The sequence below is a fragment of the Elephas maximus genome, chromosome 2 (assembly GCF_024166365.1).
Source record: "Elephas maximus indicus isolate mEleMax1 chromosome 2, mEleMax1 primary haplotype, whole genome shotgun sequence".
Classification (NCBI taxonomy): domain Eukaryota; kingdom Metazoa; phylum Chordata; class Mammalia; order Proboscidea; family Elephantidae; genus Elephas; species Elephas maximus.
In genome coordinates, this window is record NC_064820.1 from 191,393,376 (window position 1) to 191,412,772 (window position 19,397).

General features: G+C 46.4%; 1 protein-coding gene across 2 annotated transcripts in view; it reads right to left on the reverse strand.

Annotated features, from left to right (window-relative positions):
• Positions 1–19,397, reverse strand: part of SH3PXD2B (SH3 and PX domains 2B) — a 124,984-nt gene that overhangs the window by 75,057 nt on the left and 30,530 nt on the right. For both annotated transcript variants that reach the window (XM_049874324.1, XM_049874323.1), the window contains exon 2: positions 10,579–10,659. In XM_049874324.1, coding sequence (XP_049730281.1) covers positions 10,579–10,659 — 81 coding nt within the window. The remainder of the gene's footprint in view (positions 1–10,578; positions 10,660–19,397) is intronic.

The following is a 19,397-nucleotide window of genomic DNA, read 5'->3' on the forward strand; positions in this document are numbered from 1 at the left end:
TCTTTTTAAAAGCGGAGTGATTAATCACTCTCAGCTGCAGAGTGTTTTAGAGATTTATAGGTTTTGCCTAACAGTATCTTCTTTTATCTTTCTCAATTTTATTTCTTAAGATAATGTTGAAATACCACTAAAGGGACATTTTGTTTTTTTAAAGGGATGTATCTGTCCACCCTAACGTGACTGTTTTCATTCTCCTGGGTTTCTTTTCAGGCCTTGTCTGAACGTACACATTGACTGAAGGGTCCCCACCCAACACTGTATTTTCAGTTTCATGAGTGGTCTTCACTGCTTCGTCTCAGGAATTTGCTTTCTCATCTTGTGTCCTGACTTGCTTTTACCCAGATAGCAGTGTCTGAAAGAGCTGAAGTGTCTTTTCCTCCTCCTTCCCTACCTCCTTCACCTCCACCGCCATCACCACCACCACCAACTACTACCTTCACTCCCATCACCACCACCTCCATCACCATTACTCCACCATCACTACTGCCTCCACCATCATCACTCTCATCACCACCACCACCACCTCCACCACCATCACCACCACCACTACCACCTCTACCACTCCCACCTCTACCATCATCACTCCCATCACCATCACTCCCACCATCACCACCTCCACAACCATCTCCATCATCACTACCACCTCCACCATCATTACTACCACTACCTCTACCATCATCACTCCCACCACCAACCACCACCACCATTCCCAATGCCTCCCTCCATACCACCACTACCATCATCACCATTTTGAGGCAGCAGACCTGAGTCTAGATGCTGCAAAGCCTAACCACAGATGTTACTCCCAGGGGTCAGAGAGCCCTGGGGATAAATTCTAATACTTCCCTGTGGCAGCTGTGTCCATGGCCAGACCCCCTCAGCCCTCAAGCCTGTTCTGGCATCTGTAGAAGAAAGAACACGGCCTGGTCGTGTAAATGAATGCTGCATGTCAACTCCCTGGGGACCCAGTAGCTAGTCAACAATTCCCCCTTCCTACACTTTGACCATACTGAACATGTTATTTGAAAGTTATTTGGGGGTAATTTTTAGTAGTTTGTGAAGCTGTGTTTTAATTTTAATGCTGGCAAAACCCCTCAGACTGCCCAAGTCCTCCCAGTGGCTGGAGCCCGGCTGTCCAATGCAACTCTTCGTTAAAAAAAAAATTTTTTTTTATTGTACTTTAGATGAAGGTTTACACAGCAAACACGTTTTTCATTAAACAATTAATACACATACTGTTTTGTGACACTGGTTGCCAACCCACGACATGTCAACACTCTCCCTTCTCAACCCTGGATTCCCCATTACCAGCTTTCCTGTCCCCTCCTGCCTTCTCGTCCTTGCCCCTGGGCTGGTGTGCCCCTTTAGTCTCGTTTTGTTTTATGGGCCTGTCTAATCTTTGGCTCAAGTGTGAACCTCAGAAGTGACTTCAGTACTGAGTTAAAAGGGTGTCCGGGGGCCATACTCTTGGGGCTTCTCCAAACTCTGTCTGGTCTTCTAAAAAAAAAAGAACTTTCTGTGATGATGGAAACATTCTGTATCTGTGCTGTCCAACACAGTAGCCACTAGCCCCATGTGGCTATTGAACATGTGAAATGTGTTCAACAATTTTAGTTAGTTAAAATGTAAATAGCTTCACGTGGTCACCATACTGGACAGTGCAGGGCTGCTCTATAATACTTATCCTCCTCTTTTAGCCATAGCCAGTTTTACTGAATTTTCTTTATCACCATATCAGTGCTAACTGTAATCTATAATACTGCTATCAATAAGGACTGAGTGTATGAAGCCAGGAGGTCAGAGTCCTTCAAAATATTCTGCTTTTGGTCTTAGTGTGTCCAGGTTGACAGGCCACAAGCTGCTTTTATCCAGAAAATTGTCACACTTGGCATCCGAAGGTCTTCAACATTCCAGGGGCTCCATGTGGAACCCAGACTCAGACTGTCTGCGGGAGCAGGACCAGAGGCATCCCCCACAAAGTCTGATATGGATGTTATCCTTGGAGGCTAGAAAGCTCACTCCCCTCCCCCACCCCATCATACAGGAAGTGGTGTGCAGGGTGAGGAGGACTGGAAACCGAGGAGGAAAATGAGTCAGCTTTGGGGGTAGGAAGGGAGAGGGAGTCACGTCAAGTTGCCACATAACAGACCTCCAAGGGGAACGAGAGAACACTCCATCAGCAGTTTTCAAGACATCAGCCTGCGGTAGGGGGAGAACGAGACACGCTGTCCAAGGAAAATACCGCGCACGCTGGCGCAGAGGGCCACACGTGGTTTGTGTTAGCAGCGACCATCAAGGCTAGACTTGGAGGGGTTCATGCCCTCAATATCACAAATGCCCCAAGCCCCAGAAGAGCCAGCCCAGAGCAGGAAGTGGAGAGAGGCTGGGGTGCCCATTGTGTGCAGCTGCAGGCTGGCATTATGCCATGGGTCCTTGACGCAAGGCATTCAGGACCCCGGGCACAGCGATGGATATACTCAGGGTTTCTTTATAACGCACGATTGGTTGTCTCTGGGGACTCTACCCCCTCAGTGAGCTGGGCTGTCCAAATGCCAGTGTCATGGATTGAATTGTGTCCCCCCAAAATATCGGTCAACTTGGCTGGGTCATGATTCCCAGTATTCTATGATTGTCTACCATTTTGTCATCTGATGTGATTTCCCTATGTGTTGTGAATCCTATCACTATGACATAATGAGATAGATTAGTGGCAGTTATACTGATGAGACCTACATGATTAAATAGTGCCTTAAGCCAATCTCTTTTGAGATATAAAAGAGAGAAGCAAGCAGAGAGACATTGGGGACCTCATACCACCAAGAAAGCAGTGGTAGGAGCAGAGCACGTCCTTTGGACCTGAGGTTCCTGTGCTGAGATGCTCCCAGACCAAGAGAAGACTGATGACTACGACCTTCCTCCAGAACCAACAGAGAGAGAAAGCCTTCCCGTGGAGCCAGCACCTTGAATTCAGACTTCTAGCCTACTGGACTGTGAGAGAATAAACTTCTCTTTGTTAAAGCCATCCACTTGCGGTATTTCTGTTATAGCAGCACTACATGACCAAGACAGTCAGCATGCAACTGGTGCTCAGATGGTCATGTCACAAGGGGCCTGCCACCATCTCCCCATCTGTCTAACTCTCTCCGCCCTCACTGCTTCTCTCCCATCCATTTTCTCTGCCTTGAACTCATTGGTCAGTCTGTCCTCCGGTCTTGCCCCCCACCTCTTCACAGTCCATAGTAAATATTTGTGTAAAGAGTGAATGAATGAACAAATGAATAAAAATGTGACTAAATGGTCTAGTCAGCCACTGGATAGGAGAGGAGAAATTATATTCCACACTGTAGCAATAAGACCTGGATTTGGGCTTAGATGCAACTGGCTAAGATAATATCTTGCCTCTTTCTAATTTAGAAATAAAAAATTGCTAACCAAAGGGTACAGGTTCAAGTCCACCCAGAGATATCTTAAAAGAAAGCCCTGGTGATCTAATTCCAAAAAATCAGTTACTGAAAAACCCCATGGAGCACAGTTCTACTCTGATACCACATGGGGTTACCATGAGTCGGAGCCAACTCCACATCAACTGGAAAAGGGCAGCCACTGTATTTGCTTAGCCATGTACCACTGATATGGTAATAGCTTTTCAACTGGAAGGAAAAAAAATTCCAGTAAGTGCGTACAACACTTGGGAGGCACATCCCAGTTTCAGAAGATAATGTCAGGATTGAGCAAAGGCAGTAGGTGGGTAAACAAGGTTGGTAGTCTTAGGCCAGGTGTTCGCTGGGGGCTTGCTGGGAAGCCTTCCTAGGGGGCAAGGCCTCCAGGGGGACTGAGATCATCTTTGGTCCTGCCACTCCTATACCTGCCCCAGAAAGACAGAAGAAAATACTCCTTCCCTTTGGCCCCTGTGGTGGAGTGTGGGGGTTTCCAACAGACGGTCCCCAAAGCTCAAACGTGCACTTGGGCAGCCAGTGCACTTTATGGGTATCCACTACCCGTCTGTCAGTGGTGGCTTTCGTGTTGCTGTGATGCCAAACAGGTTTCACTGGAGCTTCCAGGCTAAGATGAATTAGGAAGAAAAGGTGGCTGATCTACTTCAGGAAATCAGCCAGTGAAAACCGTATGGATAATAGTGGTCTAATCTGCAACTGATCATGAGGATGGTACAGGACTGGGCAGCTTTTAGTTTCATTGTGCATGGGGTTGCCATGAGTTGGGGACCAACTCGACGGCAGCTAACAGCCACCACCACAACATAAAGACAGAGAGAGTTCAGGAGTACTGATGAAATCCCAAAGCAGCACAGATGAGAAGTTCTCACATAATTTCACCTATCCCATCACTTAATCTAGGATCCTGGGTACAATTTAACCTGAAAAAACCACATATAGATGTATTGTTTTCAGTGATGCCAGGGAAGCAGTTGTTAATTGCTTGACTTGCCCTTAGCTTCTCCTGAACTGACCTGTAGAAATCATGTGGAAATCCGAGAAATGGAAATCTTATACTTCATGCATGTAATGTAAGATCTGGAAACTCATTTCCAGCTTTTGAAATTGTTACGAGAAGATCATTCAAGTTCATTGGAGAAAGCACAACATAATAAAAATACAAATGCCGTTTGTCACCAGTGTAACAAATGGCATTTCTGATCCACCAGTGCCGATCTCAAAGCAATTTCCACTTGTTTGTGCTCCTGGTCCCAATCTCTGTGACCAAAACACTGATGTGAACTTTGGAACCACACAGACCTGGAAAAAGAAAAACAAACAAACAAGAAAGTACACTTGGGGCTGTGCAACTCCTGAGAAGGCAGAGATGGAAGGATGGGACATGTCAGTCCTGTCTCAATGTAAATTGGAAAAAATGTTTCCTGCTGGGGGACTTGGGACAGTCCCTCCTGTCTCTGGTCTCAGTTCCCTTCTCTGGGCAATGGCTCCAAAGACCTTTTACCCTTTGGGGTCACAGCTGCTGGTGTCTCTGTTCTAGGTTCTAAGAGTTTGTTGTTAGCTGCTATAGATTGGCCCCTGACTCATAGCAACTCCATGCACCACAGGATTGGACAGTTGTGATGCACAGGGTTTTCACTGGCTGATTTTCTGAAGTAGATCACCAGGCCTTTCTTTCTAGTCTGTCTTAGTCTGGAAGCGCACTGAAACCTGTTCAGCGTCACAGCAAACATGCAAGCTGAACAGACAGAGATGGTGGCTGTCATGAGGTGCACTGGCTGGCACTAAACCTGGGTCTCCCACATGGAAGGCGACGATGCTACCACTGCCTCATCAATTTTCCTTCTATGCGGGGCAGCGAGGGTGTGAATCAAGGTGCAGCCTCCATGTCTCCTTCAGCTCTGTGATCCGACAGATGCACCCAAGAAACAGCTCCACCCCTAAAGCCCCGTGCCCAGAAGCAGTCCTGGCAACAGAGGGTATCTGAGTAGGAAAGAGGCTGGAAAGGCCTCTGTCCCCACAGCATGGATGTCCTAGCTAGGGAGGGTTCCTGCTTACAAACAGATGTGCCTGGTGCTTCTCCTGAGAGCTCCCTGACCTGGCTGGCTCCACGGCCCCTGTGTTGGAATTCTGCAAGACGGCCAGCTAAAACTCCTACTCCTTTGCGCCTCTGTACCTTTGCACATGGTTTTGTTTGTGTGGAATATCCTCCCCCATTTTGTTGGTGGCTCAACCCCTTACTCACTGTAAAGATCCTGCTCAGATGTCACCTCATCCAGGAACCAAGCCCTGGCTGGGAGAGAGGTCCCTCTTTCACAGGTGGATTTACCTCTATCTGGAGAACCTGGGTGGTGCAAACAGTTAACCCGCTTGGCTGCTAACCGAAAGATGGGAGGTTCAAGTCCACCTAGAGGCACTCTGGAAGAAAGGCCTGGCAAAAGGCCAGCCATTGAAAACCCCATGGAACTCGGCTCTCCTCTGACACACTTGGAGTTGCCAGAAGTCGGGGTTCGCTCCATGGCAACTGGTACTGTAGAGTAACAAGCGCCTGTCCTGTCCCTACTAGACTGAGGGCTTGTAGAAAGCAGATTCCTCTGGGTTCCCAGGGCCAGTCTGCAAATGTCTACATGTGTCTCCTGTAAAGGAAGCCCTGGTAGCAGTGATACGCATGAACCTTGACATGGAGGACACAATGAACAGTGGAAAAACTCAGAGGGCAAAGATGACATGCCATAGTGTAAACGGGACCCCTCACATATCTGAGGCTTGTTTGCAAAAGGCTCATGTTATGCTCACATCAGCCCTCCACAGGGCAGACTCTGCCCATATCTTATGGGAAGGTGCCAAGTGGACCTTAAAAATGGAAAGCTGCTGGCAGGACTCCAGATTCAAAGGCCATACTGGATATCAAGGAGGCAGGAATGTTCAGTGGTTACAGCACAGGTTTCAGACTCAGGCACACTCAGCCATGCAAGTCTCTGGAAATGTGACTCTGCCTCTCTGAGCCTCAGTTTCCCCATCTGTGAAACAGACACAATACTGATTTCATGCTTGCAAGCGAGGATTAAATGAGAAAGCAAGTAAGACAGGAACCTGGTGCAGTCCAGTAAATGGTCATTGGTAATACTACTACGTGGCTCAACAGAACTACGTTTCCTGTGAGCTGAGCCCTTAGTGGCCTCAGCTCTAGGGCCATTCTGGTCATCCCCAGTGCCCTGCTTGGATGTCGGCTCTCTCTGCCATATTCTGACGGATTCTACAGCATGGGCCCAGGCCAGGGAGGCTCAGAGAGTCTGGGACTTGACACCAGGTATCTTCCCATTCTAAAGGAATGGGCTTTAAGCCCTGTACCCTCATGGGAATAAGACACGTGACCAGACAGCAGCTAGTAGTGGCGGGCACGACCATCAGGCTTTTCTAAGACAAATGAGTCAGGAAACTCCATCGGAAGGTGAACTGTCATAAAAGGGGCCTTCTTGCTGGTGACCGTGAATTCTCTTTGTCAGTTCCCATAGAGGAAACTGGGTCATGCTCCTATTCAGGTGGGCTCTCTGCAGTTTCCTCTGCCTGGATGTCTTACCCCACTGGAGGGGACATTTTTTGTTTTGTCATCCAGAGGCCATTTCCCCTTGTTGGGTAGCAGTTCTCTGATTTCCTCAGGGGCATCCCCACCCCTCTAGAGATTAGTCTACACGCATCAGAGTGATACTGATTCTACTTTCAGTTCCTGGCTGGCCCAGAGTAGCCACGCCATGTGGCCCAAGATGGGTCAGGGATATGTTTGCTTACACTGTTGGGTGCTCTCTTCCCCTGAGGTTGCTGATCTGGCAGGTACAGCCTGAGCTCTGGACACTACCACAGCAGGGCATCCTGCCTGGATGGAGATAGCCAAGAGAGATGGAGAAAGACAGGTCCCTGTTGACACTGTGGTCCCTAGATCCAGCCACACCTGAAGCCGAATACCCTTAGACATCTCAGTTCTGTTTAGTTAATCAATGTTCTTTTCCAATACTCCATCTTGACTTGGGCTTCTGTCATCTACAACTAAAGCTGTTCTAACTAAAACAAGATCTCACAGCCAATAAGTGGAGGAATTTGGATCAAAGCCTGGATCCCTCTGACGCTAAAGCCCCAGGATCTTAACCACTATATTAAACTGGCATAATCTCATCCTCTAATCTTTATGCCAAATCCTAGAAGCCACCATGCCTGTCAGTAATCCCACCAGCTGACATCTGCTCAGTGTTTGACAAGCTAGAAACTGTTCTCATACATATAACTTACAAAAATCACAATTCACATACCATCAAATTTGCCCTTTAAAGTGCACAAATCCGTGGTTTTTAGTATATTCACGTGGCTGTGCAACCATCGCCACTATTGAATTCTAGAACATTTTCATCACCCCCAAAAGAAACCCTAAACCATTAGAGGTTGCTGCCCATTCTCCCCAATGACGTTCTATAGTTGTTTTCCGTATAAGTCTTGTACATCTTTCAGTGCTCGTATTTATAGGTTTTTTTCCCACAATTTATTTATTTATTAGCCTTACTGAGATATGATTCACATACCAGAAAATCCAGTGATTTACAAGTGTACAATTCAATGTATTTTTGTATATTCATAGGGCTTTTTTTTTCTACAGCCATCACCACAATCCACTTTTAGAACATCTTCATTGCCCCCAAAAGAAACCCTGCACCCATTAAGCATTCCCCATTCCCCTCTCCCCACACCTCCTAGCAACCACCGATCTGCTTTTTGTCCTCATGGCTTTACCTCTCTTGGACACACATATAACTTTTAACTCCACAGGGGCCTTGTAAAGTAGTCACTAGAGACAGGAGCACTATACTAGCAGAGTGGCTAAGAGCTGTACTCTGGCCTCCGTCTGCCCAAGTTCAAATCCGAGTTCGGACACTTATTAGCTGTGGACACGTGAGCAAACAACTTAACCTCTCTGAGCCTGGGTTTCTTCATCTGTATCACTTGATTAGCTTCTTGTGGGGATTAAATGAATTACCTCACCTAGCTGCTTAGCAGGAGCAAGCCCAGAGTCAACACTTTGTAAACGCCAGCTATTTCTATCACCATCACCTCATGTCACCAATGTGCACACTCAAGTGCAGAGGTGTTAAGGAACGTGCCCAAGGCCACACAGCTGGTGGTGGCTCAGCCCCAGGTCTCCCACTTTTTCCATTACACCACACTGACCTAACTGCTCCTCTGTGAAGGCTTCATCCTCCCCATACTCTTGTAGCCAAGTTACTTCTAAAAACCAAGGCTACTTGCCAGGCAGGAGGGAGGGAGGCTGGAATCATGAAATCATCTCACTTTGGGGCATCGCAGGCCCACGCAGCCAGCCTCCTTACCTCGTCCTCAGGACCAGCTGACTTCAGCTGGTGTGGCCCTGCCCTAGCCTCTTCCAGCTTTCCACTCTAGGATGTGGGGGCAAAGCTGGGTCCAGGATGAGCAGGATCTCTGAAATTCCCCGACCTTTCCACTCTAGCTGCCCATCTGGGATTACTTAAAGCCCTGCCTTTAAACAACTTTCTAAAGAGAAGGAAGTCTGGGGCAGCTATTTATGCTACAGCAAACCCCCAATTATTACCAATTATGCTGAGTGGGCAAGAAAACCAGACTCTTAAGTTCTGGTTGAAAATAAAGTTGAGTCAGAACAGGGGAGTGGGGAGAGTCAACGGGCTCTGGGCCAAGGAGATGAGTGATCAAACCCTGGTTCCAGCATTCCCAAACGATGTCATCCTGGGCAAGCCACCTCTAAGCAAAGGGATGGCAAGATTATAGCTAACCCTCACTGACTGCCTGGGCTTGGGGGAGGCAGATCTTATTTAATGGTCACAATAAACACACAGTGAAAGTATTTTCATCCCCATTGTGTGGAAGAGGAAACGGGGACTTAGAAACATTAAGTGACTTTGCCAAAGATGACACCAAGCTGAGACATGAAAATGTAAAGCTGAGATTTAAACCCAGGCCATCCCTTTGCATGGAGGTGGCTTGTCCAGGGTAACATCATTTGGGAATGCTAGAACCAGGGTTTAATCACTGATTTGACCCCAGAAGCCATGGTCTGCAGCCCCAGGCTCTGCTGGAATATGGATCGTGGGTAACATATGTTAAGTATCGTGCACACTACAGGCCCACAGTGCTCTAGGGTGGCAGCGAGAAACAACATTCACGTACACGCTTCCACAGCTTCCTACTCATTTCTCAGCCAACCTACTCCTCCAGGTGCTGCTGCACCAATGACCTTCCACTCCCTGGCCACAGGTGATGTGGAGAGGAGTGTGGACTCCTGACCCAGGCACCTGGGACAACCAGATTCTCCCTCCTGGAGACTGGAATTGGCACCCAGGAACTCCAGTGCACTGACAGCAGGGAAAGACACATCGACATGGGGACCGAGGTGCTGTTTGGGGGAAGCCCTTGAGGGGTGGCAGGTCGATGGGCAAGTGTAGGAATCCAGGCCACAGATGCAGGCAGCAAAGCGAAGCAGGCTTGACGAGAGGTCCTGTGGCCACAATGACAGACTCTGGGGAGCTGCTGGGCCTTTGGAGGGTCATTCAGTTGTCGGTTCTGGGACCTTGCATCTTCTGCTCTGCCTCCTCCCATTAATCTACTCCTAGCCCTCTCATGGAGCCTAAACTGAGTGGACGTTTGTTCTGTAGGTGTAAATAATCCTAGGCTAACAAGCATACTCACAGCTATTCCCTAACACCTCTGCTCTTTCTTGGAGGTGTGTGTCTGAACGTGCTCTACACACGGAGCTCACCAGCAACATGGTTATTGTTCAAAACACAAATTCAAAATCCGTATTCCAGGGCCACATGGAAATGATTTCTAGATTACCCTCCGTTCTGAAGAAGCCAACAAATTCATTTTCTCTTATGTGGAAGATATTGAATATCATGGCATAAAGCAATAAAAAACAAAGCACATACCACGTCCCAAAAGTAACAGATGTCATTTCTTTAAGTCCAGGAAAATAAAAAGAACACTGTGTGCCCACTGTGGGTGAAGATCTGGGCTCTGAAGTTCTAGGGGAAAGTAAGGCCAATGAAACTACTTCCCACCCTGCAGCTCACCAGAGACCCCACGTTCTTACCTGGAGGTCAAAGAACTTGCTGTAGCGCCGGTAAATGGCCTCAGTGGAGCCACTGGACCAGGTGACCCGGATGATGTAGACCTGTAGGGAGGGATGGAGGAGACATGCGTTAACACCAAGGGGGCCTTTCTGCCTTGGGATGCACCAGATTCAGAGTCACAAAGACCTAGGTTTGAATCTCAGCTCTGTCACTGCCCAGCTGTATGACTGGAGACAAGAACAAGTTACTTGCTCTCTCTGAGCCTCAGCTTCCTCCTCCATACAATAGGTATACATGACGAGTGGCGGAAGAGAGCTCTCTGAGCTTGCAGCCATCATGGTATACCTTGAAGGGCACATAGGATTTAGACAGCAGGAGAGGAAGAAGACTATGGGTAGAGGGAGGAATGATGGTGGAGCAAAGACCGGTTTAAGGGTAACGAGGCTGGCAGTGGTTTCCAAAGTGCTTTTAGCCAGCGTCCCTTTTCAAATGAGTTCTCACTAGAACGCCCACACTCCAAACAGAAAAAAGGACAGCAGCTCTGGAGGGATTGAGGGAGGAGGTGACTGGAACCCGAGCCCAGTATGAACATCATGGACTTTTAAGAGAATATTCTCCAGGTGAGAAAAGATAAAAACTTGAAACACAAATCAGGACAAGATGCTAGGTAGCCTTGAATACCAAGCTAAGGGGCTCACCAGGGAAAAAAAAAATAAAATACACCAGGAAGGGCCTCTGTAAATCCAACCTGGATTTTATTTCAGATAAGTGTGGCAAGGAGGAAGGTGCTTGAGCTCTAGATTCAAGGTGCCCTAGACTCACATCATTTCCTAACTTGCTGAGCCTCAGCTTTCTTATCTGTAAAATGGGGTCATCCAGCCCATCTCACAGAGCTGCTGTGATGATGATAAGAGGCAAAGCTCTGGGCCTGGTGCCTGACAGAGGAAACGTTCAAGAAATCTTAGCACTCTGCTCTCTGATTTCCCTATGCCTACCCAATTCCTAACTCTATGGGGCAGTTCTACTCTGTCCTATCCTATAGGGTCGCTATAGGGTTGCTATGAGTTAAAATCGACTCAATGGCACTGTGTTTGTTTTTTTTTTTTTTGCTTACCCCATTCCTACTCATAAAAACAGGCAACTTCAACACGAGGATTTGAGGCCCACTTCTCTCCCTTGCTTGTGCTCACTAGCCCTGGACACCTCATGGAGTCAAAGAGCAGGCAAAGGCAGCCCTTAGGGGGTATGAATCAGCCATCACCTCAGAAAAGTGACTGGCCTACAAAAAGGAAGCTGTGTCTCCAAAGCCGCCTAACAGTCTTGGTTAGTCTTATTTTAGTTTTATTAAAGAAAGGGCTTCCAACCTGCTTGTGTAGCCCTCAATCCTACTGCATGGGGATTTTGAATGGTTACCATTCATTCATTCACTCCACATTTATTAAGCACCTACTGTGTGCCAGGCCCTCTGACAGGTGAAGCAAGACAGACGCTGAGCCTGCTCTCAGAAAGTGGGAAGATGGGCGATGAGCCAGCAAACAAAAAAGTAAGATACAACTATAAATTCTAATTAAGTGTTAGGAAGAATGCCCGAGCTTGCTCTGGAAGAGCACAGTGGGGGTGGGTGTGGTGTGACCTTGGCAGGGAAGGCCTCTCTGAGGAAACAACCTTTGAACTGAGCTCTGAAGGATGAGGAGCAGGCCTGAGAAGAGGAAGGGTGTTCCAGGCAGAAAGAAGAGTGTGAACAAAGACATGGAGGTGGAAAATGCTTGGCATGTCTGAGGAACAGGAAGACTGTTATGGCAGGACAGAGCTCAGAGGAGGGGAAGATATGGCTGGGAAGTGTATGCAGCTGGGTTATGAGGCCTTGCAGGCCACATGAGGAGTCTGGATTTTAAACTATTACAGAGTTTTAAGGCGTGGGGGAAGGTGTGTGACAAAATCCAATGTCTTTTTAAAGAAATATTTATATATATTCGAATATCCATATATAGATATATCCTTCTGGCTGCCATGTAGAAAATGGTGTGAAGAGGGTCAGGGACGCCAGTAAGGAGACTTATGTACCACTTAAGGGAAGTTAGAGGTGAAAGGGACCACCAGTAACCAGCTGCTGTCAAGTTGATTCTGACTCGTGGCAACCCCATGTGTGTCAGAGTAGACTAAGCTCCACAGGGCTTTTTCAATAGCTGATTTTTCAGAAGCAGATAACCAGGCCTTTCTTCCAAGGTGTCTCTGGATGGATGTGAACCTCCAACCTTTTGGTTGGCAGCTAAATGCATTAATGGCTTGCACCACCCAGGGACTCCGAAAGGGACCACAGACCTCAGCTAATCCAACGGTCTCGCCTTCCACATGGGTAAACTGAGGCCCCAAAAGGGTAAATACCTTACTACAGGTCCCCGAGACTGGGCATGTTGAAGCAAAATGTGGATGACTATCTGTCAAGGACATTGCCAGCGGAGATTAAAAAACGAGAAAATAAAAATGAAAGATGATCAGGGATTTTTTTTTTCTTCAACCAAACAGAAAGTATACTCCCATAAATGGAAAAAAACAATATTCTGCTTACACAATTCGTTCTTGATCTCTTGTTTACAAGTCTAGAAGTTCTGTACGTACGGTACAAGGATTCTGCAGCAGGCCTAATTGGTTTATTGGATTCAACAACTGAACGAAAGTCTGATGCCAGCATTTTTAGGCACAGATTGAACTTTTTAAATGAGAACTGCCCTAATGCAGGCCTCTGGCCTCACCCAGGATTTGGGGGCTGGTGAAAGAGCACGAGTGTTGGATTCTAATGCCAGCTCTGCTGCTGGTGACTCACAAGTTAACTAACCTCTGACCACAGTGTCCTTCTCTCTAAACAAGTATGATAATCTCCCTTGAGGATTAACCACAATAACGGATGAATCTGAGGGGTCTTGCCCAATATTTGTGCGTCAGGCACCCCCTTTCCCCTTCTTTTGGTAATGTTGTTTTTGTGTGATGTCGCGTGGATTCTGACTCACAGTGACCTTATAGGACAGAGTAATACTCCCCTACAGGGCTTCCTAGCCTGTTGTCTTTATAGGAGCAGATCACCAGGTCTTTCCTCTTGTGGGGTGGCTAGTGGGTGCGAACCTCTGACTTTTCAGTTAGCAGCCAAATGCTCAAGATTGCACCACCAGGGTCCCTTTTATTTCGTAACAATGTCCTGATTCCTCTTGGAGAAGGCCTTTCCCGTAGTCTTTGTGATGCGGGTGGGGGTAAGCATGTGAGTCCCAAGGGCTGGCCATAATGATTGGTTCAAGGATGGGCTCATGATCAAAACCAGGCCAATGAGACTCCATTCCAGGACTTTTGACGGTGCTATCAAGGAAGGAACACTTTTTCCCACTACAGTGGCTAGCTGGGAGGAGAAATAGGAATTTCCACACAGAGAGAGCTTGCCACACAGAAGAAAGCAGAGCTAAGAGGGAGTGAGAAGAACTGCGTGCTTATGACATCATCTGAACCCCTGGATCCAGCTCAAATCTTGTACATTTCACTGACTTGAGCCAAAGTGTTCCCTTTCTTGCGTAAGCCAGTTTAAGTTAGTTTTTGTTACTTGTAACCAAAGCAATTCTAGCATATCAGACCTTGGCTTTTAGATTATATTCTAAACCCAAGTAATGCTCAGTGGCTTGGCATTAAGGGATTAAAAGCAGACTTCCTGAAGAGATTTCTATACCCCAAGTCATGTTCCCTTGGAATGACACTAAAGGTATCTCCATGGTATAACCCTCAAAACACATGTTTCATATCCAAGAAAGGATACTTTTGTACCTAGACTACATAAAAACCAAAACCTTTTGCCGTCAAGTCAATTCCAACTCATAGCAACCCTACAGGACAGGGTAGAACTGCCCATAGGGTTTCCAAGGAGCAGCTGGTGAGTTTGAACTGCTGATCTTTTGGTTAACAGCCATGTTCCTACCCACTGCGCCATCAGGGCTATATAAAGAACACTTACAACTCAAAAATAAGAAAAAAACCAACCCAATTATAAAATAGACAAAAGACTTGGACAGTTCATCAAAGAGGATATATGGGTGGCAAATCAGTGCATGAAAAGGTGTTCAACATCATTAATTAGCCATTAGAGAAAAGAAAATTGAATCCATGATGAGATACTACTACACATGTATTAGAATGGCTAAAATAAAAAATACTGACAGTAACAAGTGCTGATGAAAATATGGAGCAACTGGAACTCTCATATGTTGCTGGTGGGAATGCAAAATGGCACAACTACTCTGGAAAACAACTTGGCAGTTTCTTACAAAGTTAAATACACACGTAACATATAACCCACCAATCCCTAGTATTTACCCAAGAGAAATAGCAACTTGCATCCATATAAAAACTTGTACACAAATGTTTATAGCAACTCTATTCAAAATTGTCAAAAACTGGAAATAACTCAAATGTCTTTCAACAGGTAAATGGATAAACTGTGACACATTCATACAACGAAATACTACTCAGCAATACGGAGGAATTAACTACTGATACACACAACAACTTGGGTGAATCTCAAAGGCATTATGCCAAATGAAAGTAGTCAGTTTCTAAAGGTTATGTACTGTATGATTCCACTCACATGATACTGTCAAAATGACAAAACTACAGAGACGAATAGACAGTGATTGTCAAAGTTAGGGGTAGGGAGATGGGGTAACTACAAACGGATAGAATGACAGAGTTCTTCGGAGGTGATGAAACTGTTCTGTATCCTGATTGTAGCGGTTACATGAGTCTATACATGTAACATGAGTAACATGTAACATGAGTCTATACATGTAAAATTCATACAACAGTACACCACAATTTTTTGCTCTATGATAAAACAAAACTGCATGACTTTGAACAAGTCACCTAACCTTTGGGAATATGTTTCCTCCTTTAGAAAATGAATCATCGGACCATTGCTGTGGTATCTTTTAGCTTTGGAAAACAGTGGAACCTTTTATGGAACATCTGAGTTAAGACCTTGAGAAAACCTCTTGGAATCATTTTTCTCTCCTCTCTTTCACTGTGATTTTTTCCCCAAAAGATGTACCATGACATTGAGTGGCCATACCCAGGGTATAGGCTGGTGCCCACTAGAACCCTGCCAGGAAATAGTAAATAATAAACAATATCAGCAGTAATCCAAGAAAACATATCTCCTAAAGCACACATCCTTTTAAATAAAACCCACCTTATCCACCTTAATAACACTCCTTACTATTAAGTCATGACTGGCAATTTTATAGTAGTCATAGTGAGGAGCCCTGGTGGTGAAGTAGTTAAGAGATAGCTGCTAACCAAAGGTCAGCAGTTCGAATCCACCAGCTGCTCCTTGGAAATTCTATGAGTCAGTTCTACTCTGTCCTATAGCGTTGCTATCAGTCGGAATTGACTTGACGGCAATGTGCTTGTTTTTTTCGGTTTAGTCATGGTGAATGTATTTTTGGTGCCCCAACAGATATTGATTTTTTTCCCTAGGGTAGGTATCACTTTCAGTTTAAAGACAGAGTACATCTGAATCAAATGTAGAAGAAACCAAGAACAATTAAAAAGTAAATGATGTCACTATTATCAAGAGGAATACAAATTACAACAAAAATATTAAACTTTGTCAAACTGACAAAGATTAAAAAAAAAAAAAAAGTACCTGTTGGTGATGGTGTGGTAAACTGGGCCTGTTAAGACATTGCTGGCGGGAATATAAATTGGTGCAGTACTTCCGAGGAAAATTTGACAGTAAGCATCAAGAGCCTCAAAAATGCCCATGCTTTTTAGATCAAGCAATTCCACTTTTGACAAGTTATCATAAGAAAATAGTAGTCATACACGTGCACAACTTTATGTGGACAAAGCCATTCACTGCTTTTAAAAGCAAAAAGGTGGGTCTCAATGCCCACCAACTGGAGATTGGTGAAATGAATCACTAAACATTCTTACAGCATAACCACTTGAGAAAAAAAAGACATTATACCCCCCATTGTATCATCAATCGATGCTGAACCACTGGGTGAAAGGTTAGTGGGGAATAGGACAGTCACACAATGTTAACAGATGGCTCCATGCAAAATGAAAAATGTCCTTTTTTCAATGGTGATTTCAACCTGGCATTTACAACCACAACCAGGGGATCAAACTTGGTATCACCAACAGGGAAACACCCATTGTGTGATCCCTGAGATGATGCACTATGAACTACACAAAATTATCTGTCAAGTGTTGTTGCCAAGAGCATTTACCCTGAATCTCAAGCTTCTAAACGACCTAACTCCTAATTCACAGGAAACATAGAAGGTAGAGGAACAAGTTAAATAACACCATAAGGAAACAATCAGACAAACCAATGGGGAATATTCTACAAGTCAACTAACCAGCAGGGCATAACTCAAACACTACTTCTTCCAGAAAGCTCTCCCTGGGTACTCCCTCTCTACCAATATTAGGCTGGGTCCCCCTGCAGTATGTGCCTCCTTTGAACCTACTTTCCCATCACAATGCTCATTACACTTTACTGCAATTACCTAAGGGTCTGCTTTCCCACTAGGTTGTAAGTTTCAAGAAAGTAGAAACAATGTCTGTCTTAATTCACTGAGTACTGTGTCCCCAGCACTTAGCACAGTGGAAAAATCCATCTTATGAATAAATAACATAATTAAAAACATGTTCATTATGACTACTAAATGAGCCCTGGTGGTGCAGTGGTTAAGCGCTTGGCTGCTAACTGAAAGGTCAATGGTTCAAACCCACCAGCTGCTCCGCAGGAGAATGATGTGGCAGTCTGCTTCCGTGAAGATTTACAGCATTGGAAACCCTATAGGGCAGTTCTACGCTGTCCTATAGGGTCACTAGGAGTCGGAATTTGACTCGGCCATGGATTTGGTTTTGGTTTTTTATGACTACTAACGTATAGAGTTGAGGTTGTAGAGAAGAAAACAAGACCCTAGGAGTATCTCCCAGGCAGGCCTCAGAAATTCCCTAGAACAGTCCCAGGGGCTGGCTGAGGTCTGTGGGAAGGCACCGTGGCTGTTGTCTCTGAGGGCACCCATCCCCCCACCTGCCCCTCTGCCCCTGCTCTGCTTCACCACAAGCCTCCCCCTTCCCTCCTATTATTACCATTATCATTAATACATGCCAATCTCAGGAAGTGACTGGGATGCTATCTGAGAATGAGGAAGCACAAGAACCAACAGTGGGGGTTTGGGGCCAAGGAGGGGTTCCTTCTGCTTCCCAACAGGAGGCCTTGAAGCCAGAATTACCCAAAATCGAAGTCTCCTCTTACACAACCTCAGCAGCTGAGCCTGTGAGGTTTAACACAGTCTAGAAACACCAGGCCCAGATTTCCCACTGGGGCTCAGCCTAGGTCGGGAGGAAGTCTCAGCAGGGTCAAGTGTCCTGGGTTTCTTTACTTTCATAAGACAATGAGGAGAGAAGGTCGAAAGGGGAGGGCAGGGCCTCGGTCTTTTCTCAAATCCCCATTAAGCATACGGGCCAGATTAACCCTGTGGCTGTTGTTAGCTGCCATCGAGTCAGCCCCTGGCTCATGGTGGTTCCATACACAATGTAAGGAGATGCTCCCTATCCTCGTGAGATGGTTTGTAGATAGGACCGTTGTGATCCATAGGGTTGTCACTGGCTGATTTTGGAAGGAGATTTCCAGGCCTTTCTTTCCAGCCCATCTTAGTTTGAAAGCTCTGCTGAAACCTGTTCAGCATCATAGCAACATGCAAGCCTCCACTGACAGATGGGTGGTGGCTGTACATGAAGTGTACTGGCCAAGAATTGAACCTGGGTCTCCTATTTCTCCTACATGGGAGGCAAGAATTCCACCACTGAACTACTATCTATGTTTAACTAGTGAGGAATGGAGTCTAGAGATGCAGTGACTTGCCTGAGGACATACAGCTACTAAGTGCCGAGTCAGGATTCTAACCCAGGTTACCTCTGACGCTGATGGCCTTGCAGCACCAGAAAATCATTCCCTCCTTCTCCCCCTTTCCTGCCCCCATTGCTTGGCCACAGCTTGACCATGGGTTGTGGGGAGTTGTGTGCTCATTCTCCTGGGAAGCTGAGTTCACTGGTTAGGAGACCTTGACGTACATCCTGCTTTCATCTCAACTAGCTGTGTGGCCTTGGGAAAGAGGCTTAACCTATCTGTGACTAAGTTTCTTCATCTATAAAAACTGGGGTTCAAATCCCAGTTTGGGTGAGGTTGAAATGAGATCATGTTTAGCACAGTGCTGGCACACGATAAATGTTCCATAAAGAGAAGCTATCGTCACTATGTGCTAAGCACAGGGGCACAGAGGTAGGTGGGCACTGCTTCTGCAGGTTAACCTCCCACAGCCCCCCCACCTCTCTCCATCTGCTCTCAGCTCCATTTGTCTTCTCTGCAATCCAGACGCCATGGGGGTGCAGAGGGAGCTGCCCCCGCCATGGTTCTGGGAATACGGGTTTCCTAGCTGCCCATGAGTCAGGGCCCTGTCCCCTTTCCGTGGGAAGAGTCTGAGTGACTCAGGAATCATGGTCTGGTCCAAATGCTGATGGACACATACCCACGAGTCTGCCTGGTGGCAGGGCTTTGTCTACCCAACATCTGCTTTTCCTCCTCTACTTAGGTTTGAGGACCATCCCAGGGAGCCCCAGATCAGCCGGGCTTGTCAAGAGCTGCTATCCAAAGGACAAGGGGCCCCACCCGCTCACAGACAGTGGAATAAGTGTTTTGTGGCCCGGACCACGATGGCTCCGTCTTGAGGACCACCCTGTCCTAGGGCCTCCAGAAGCCACTTTTCAACTTGGGCTTTCTGGACCCCTT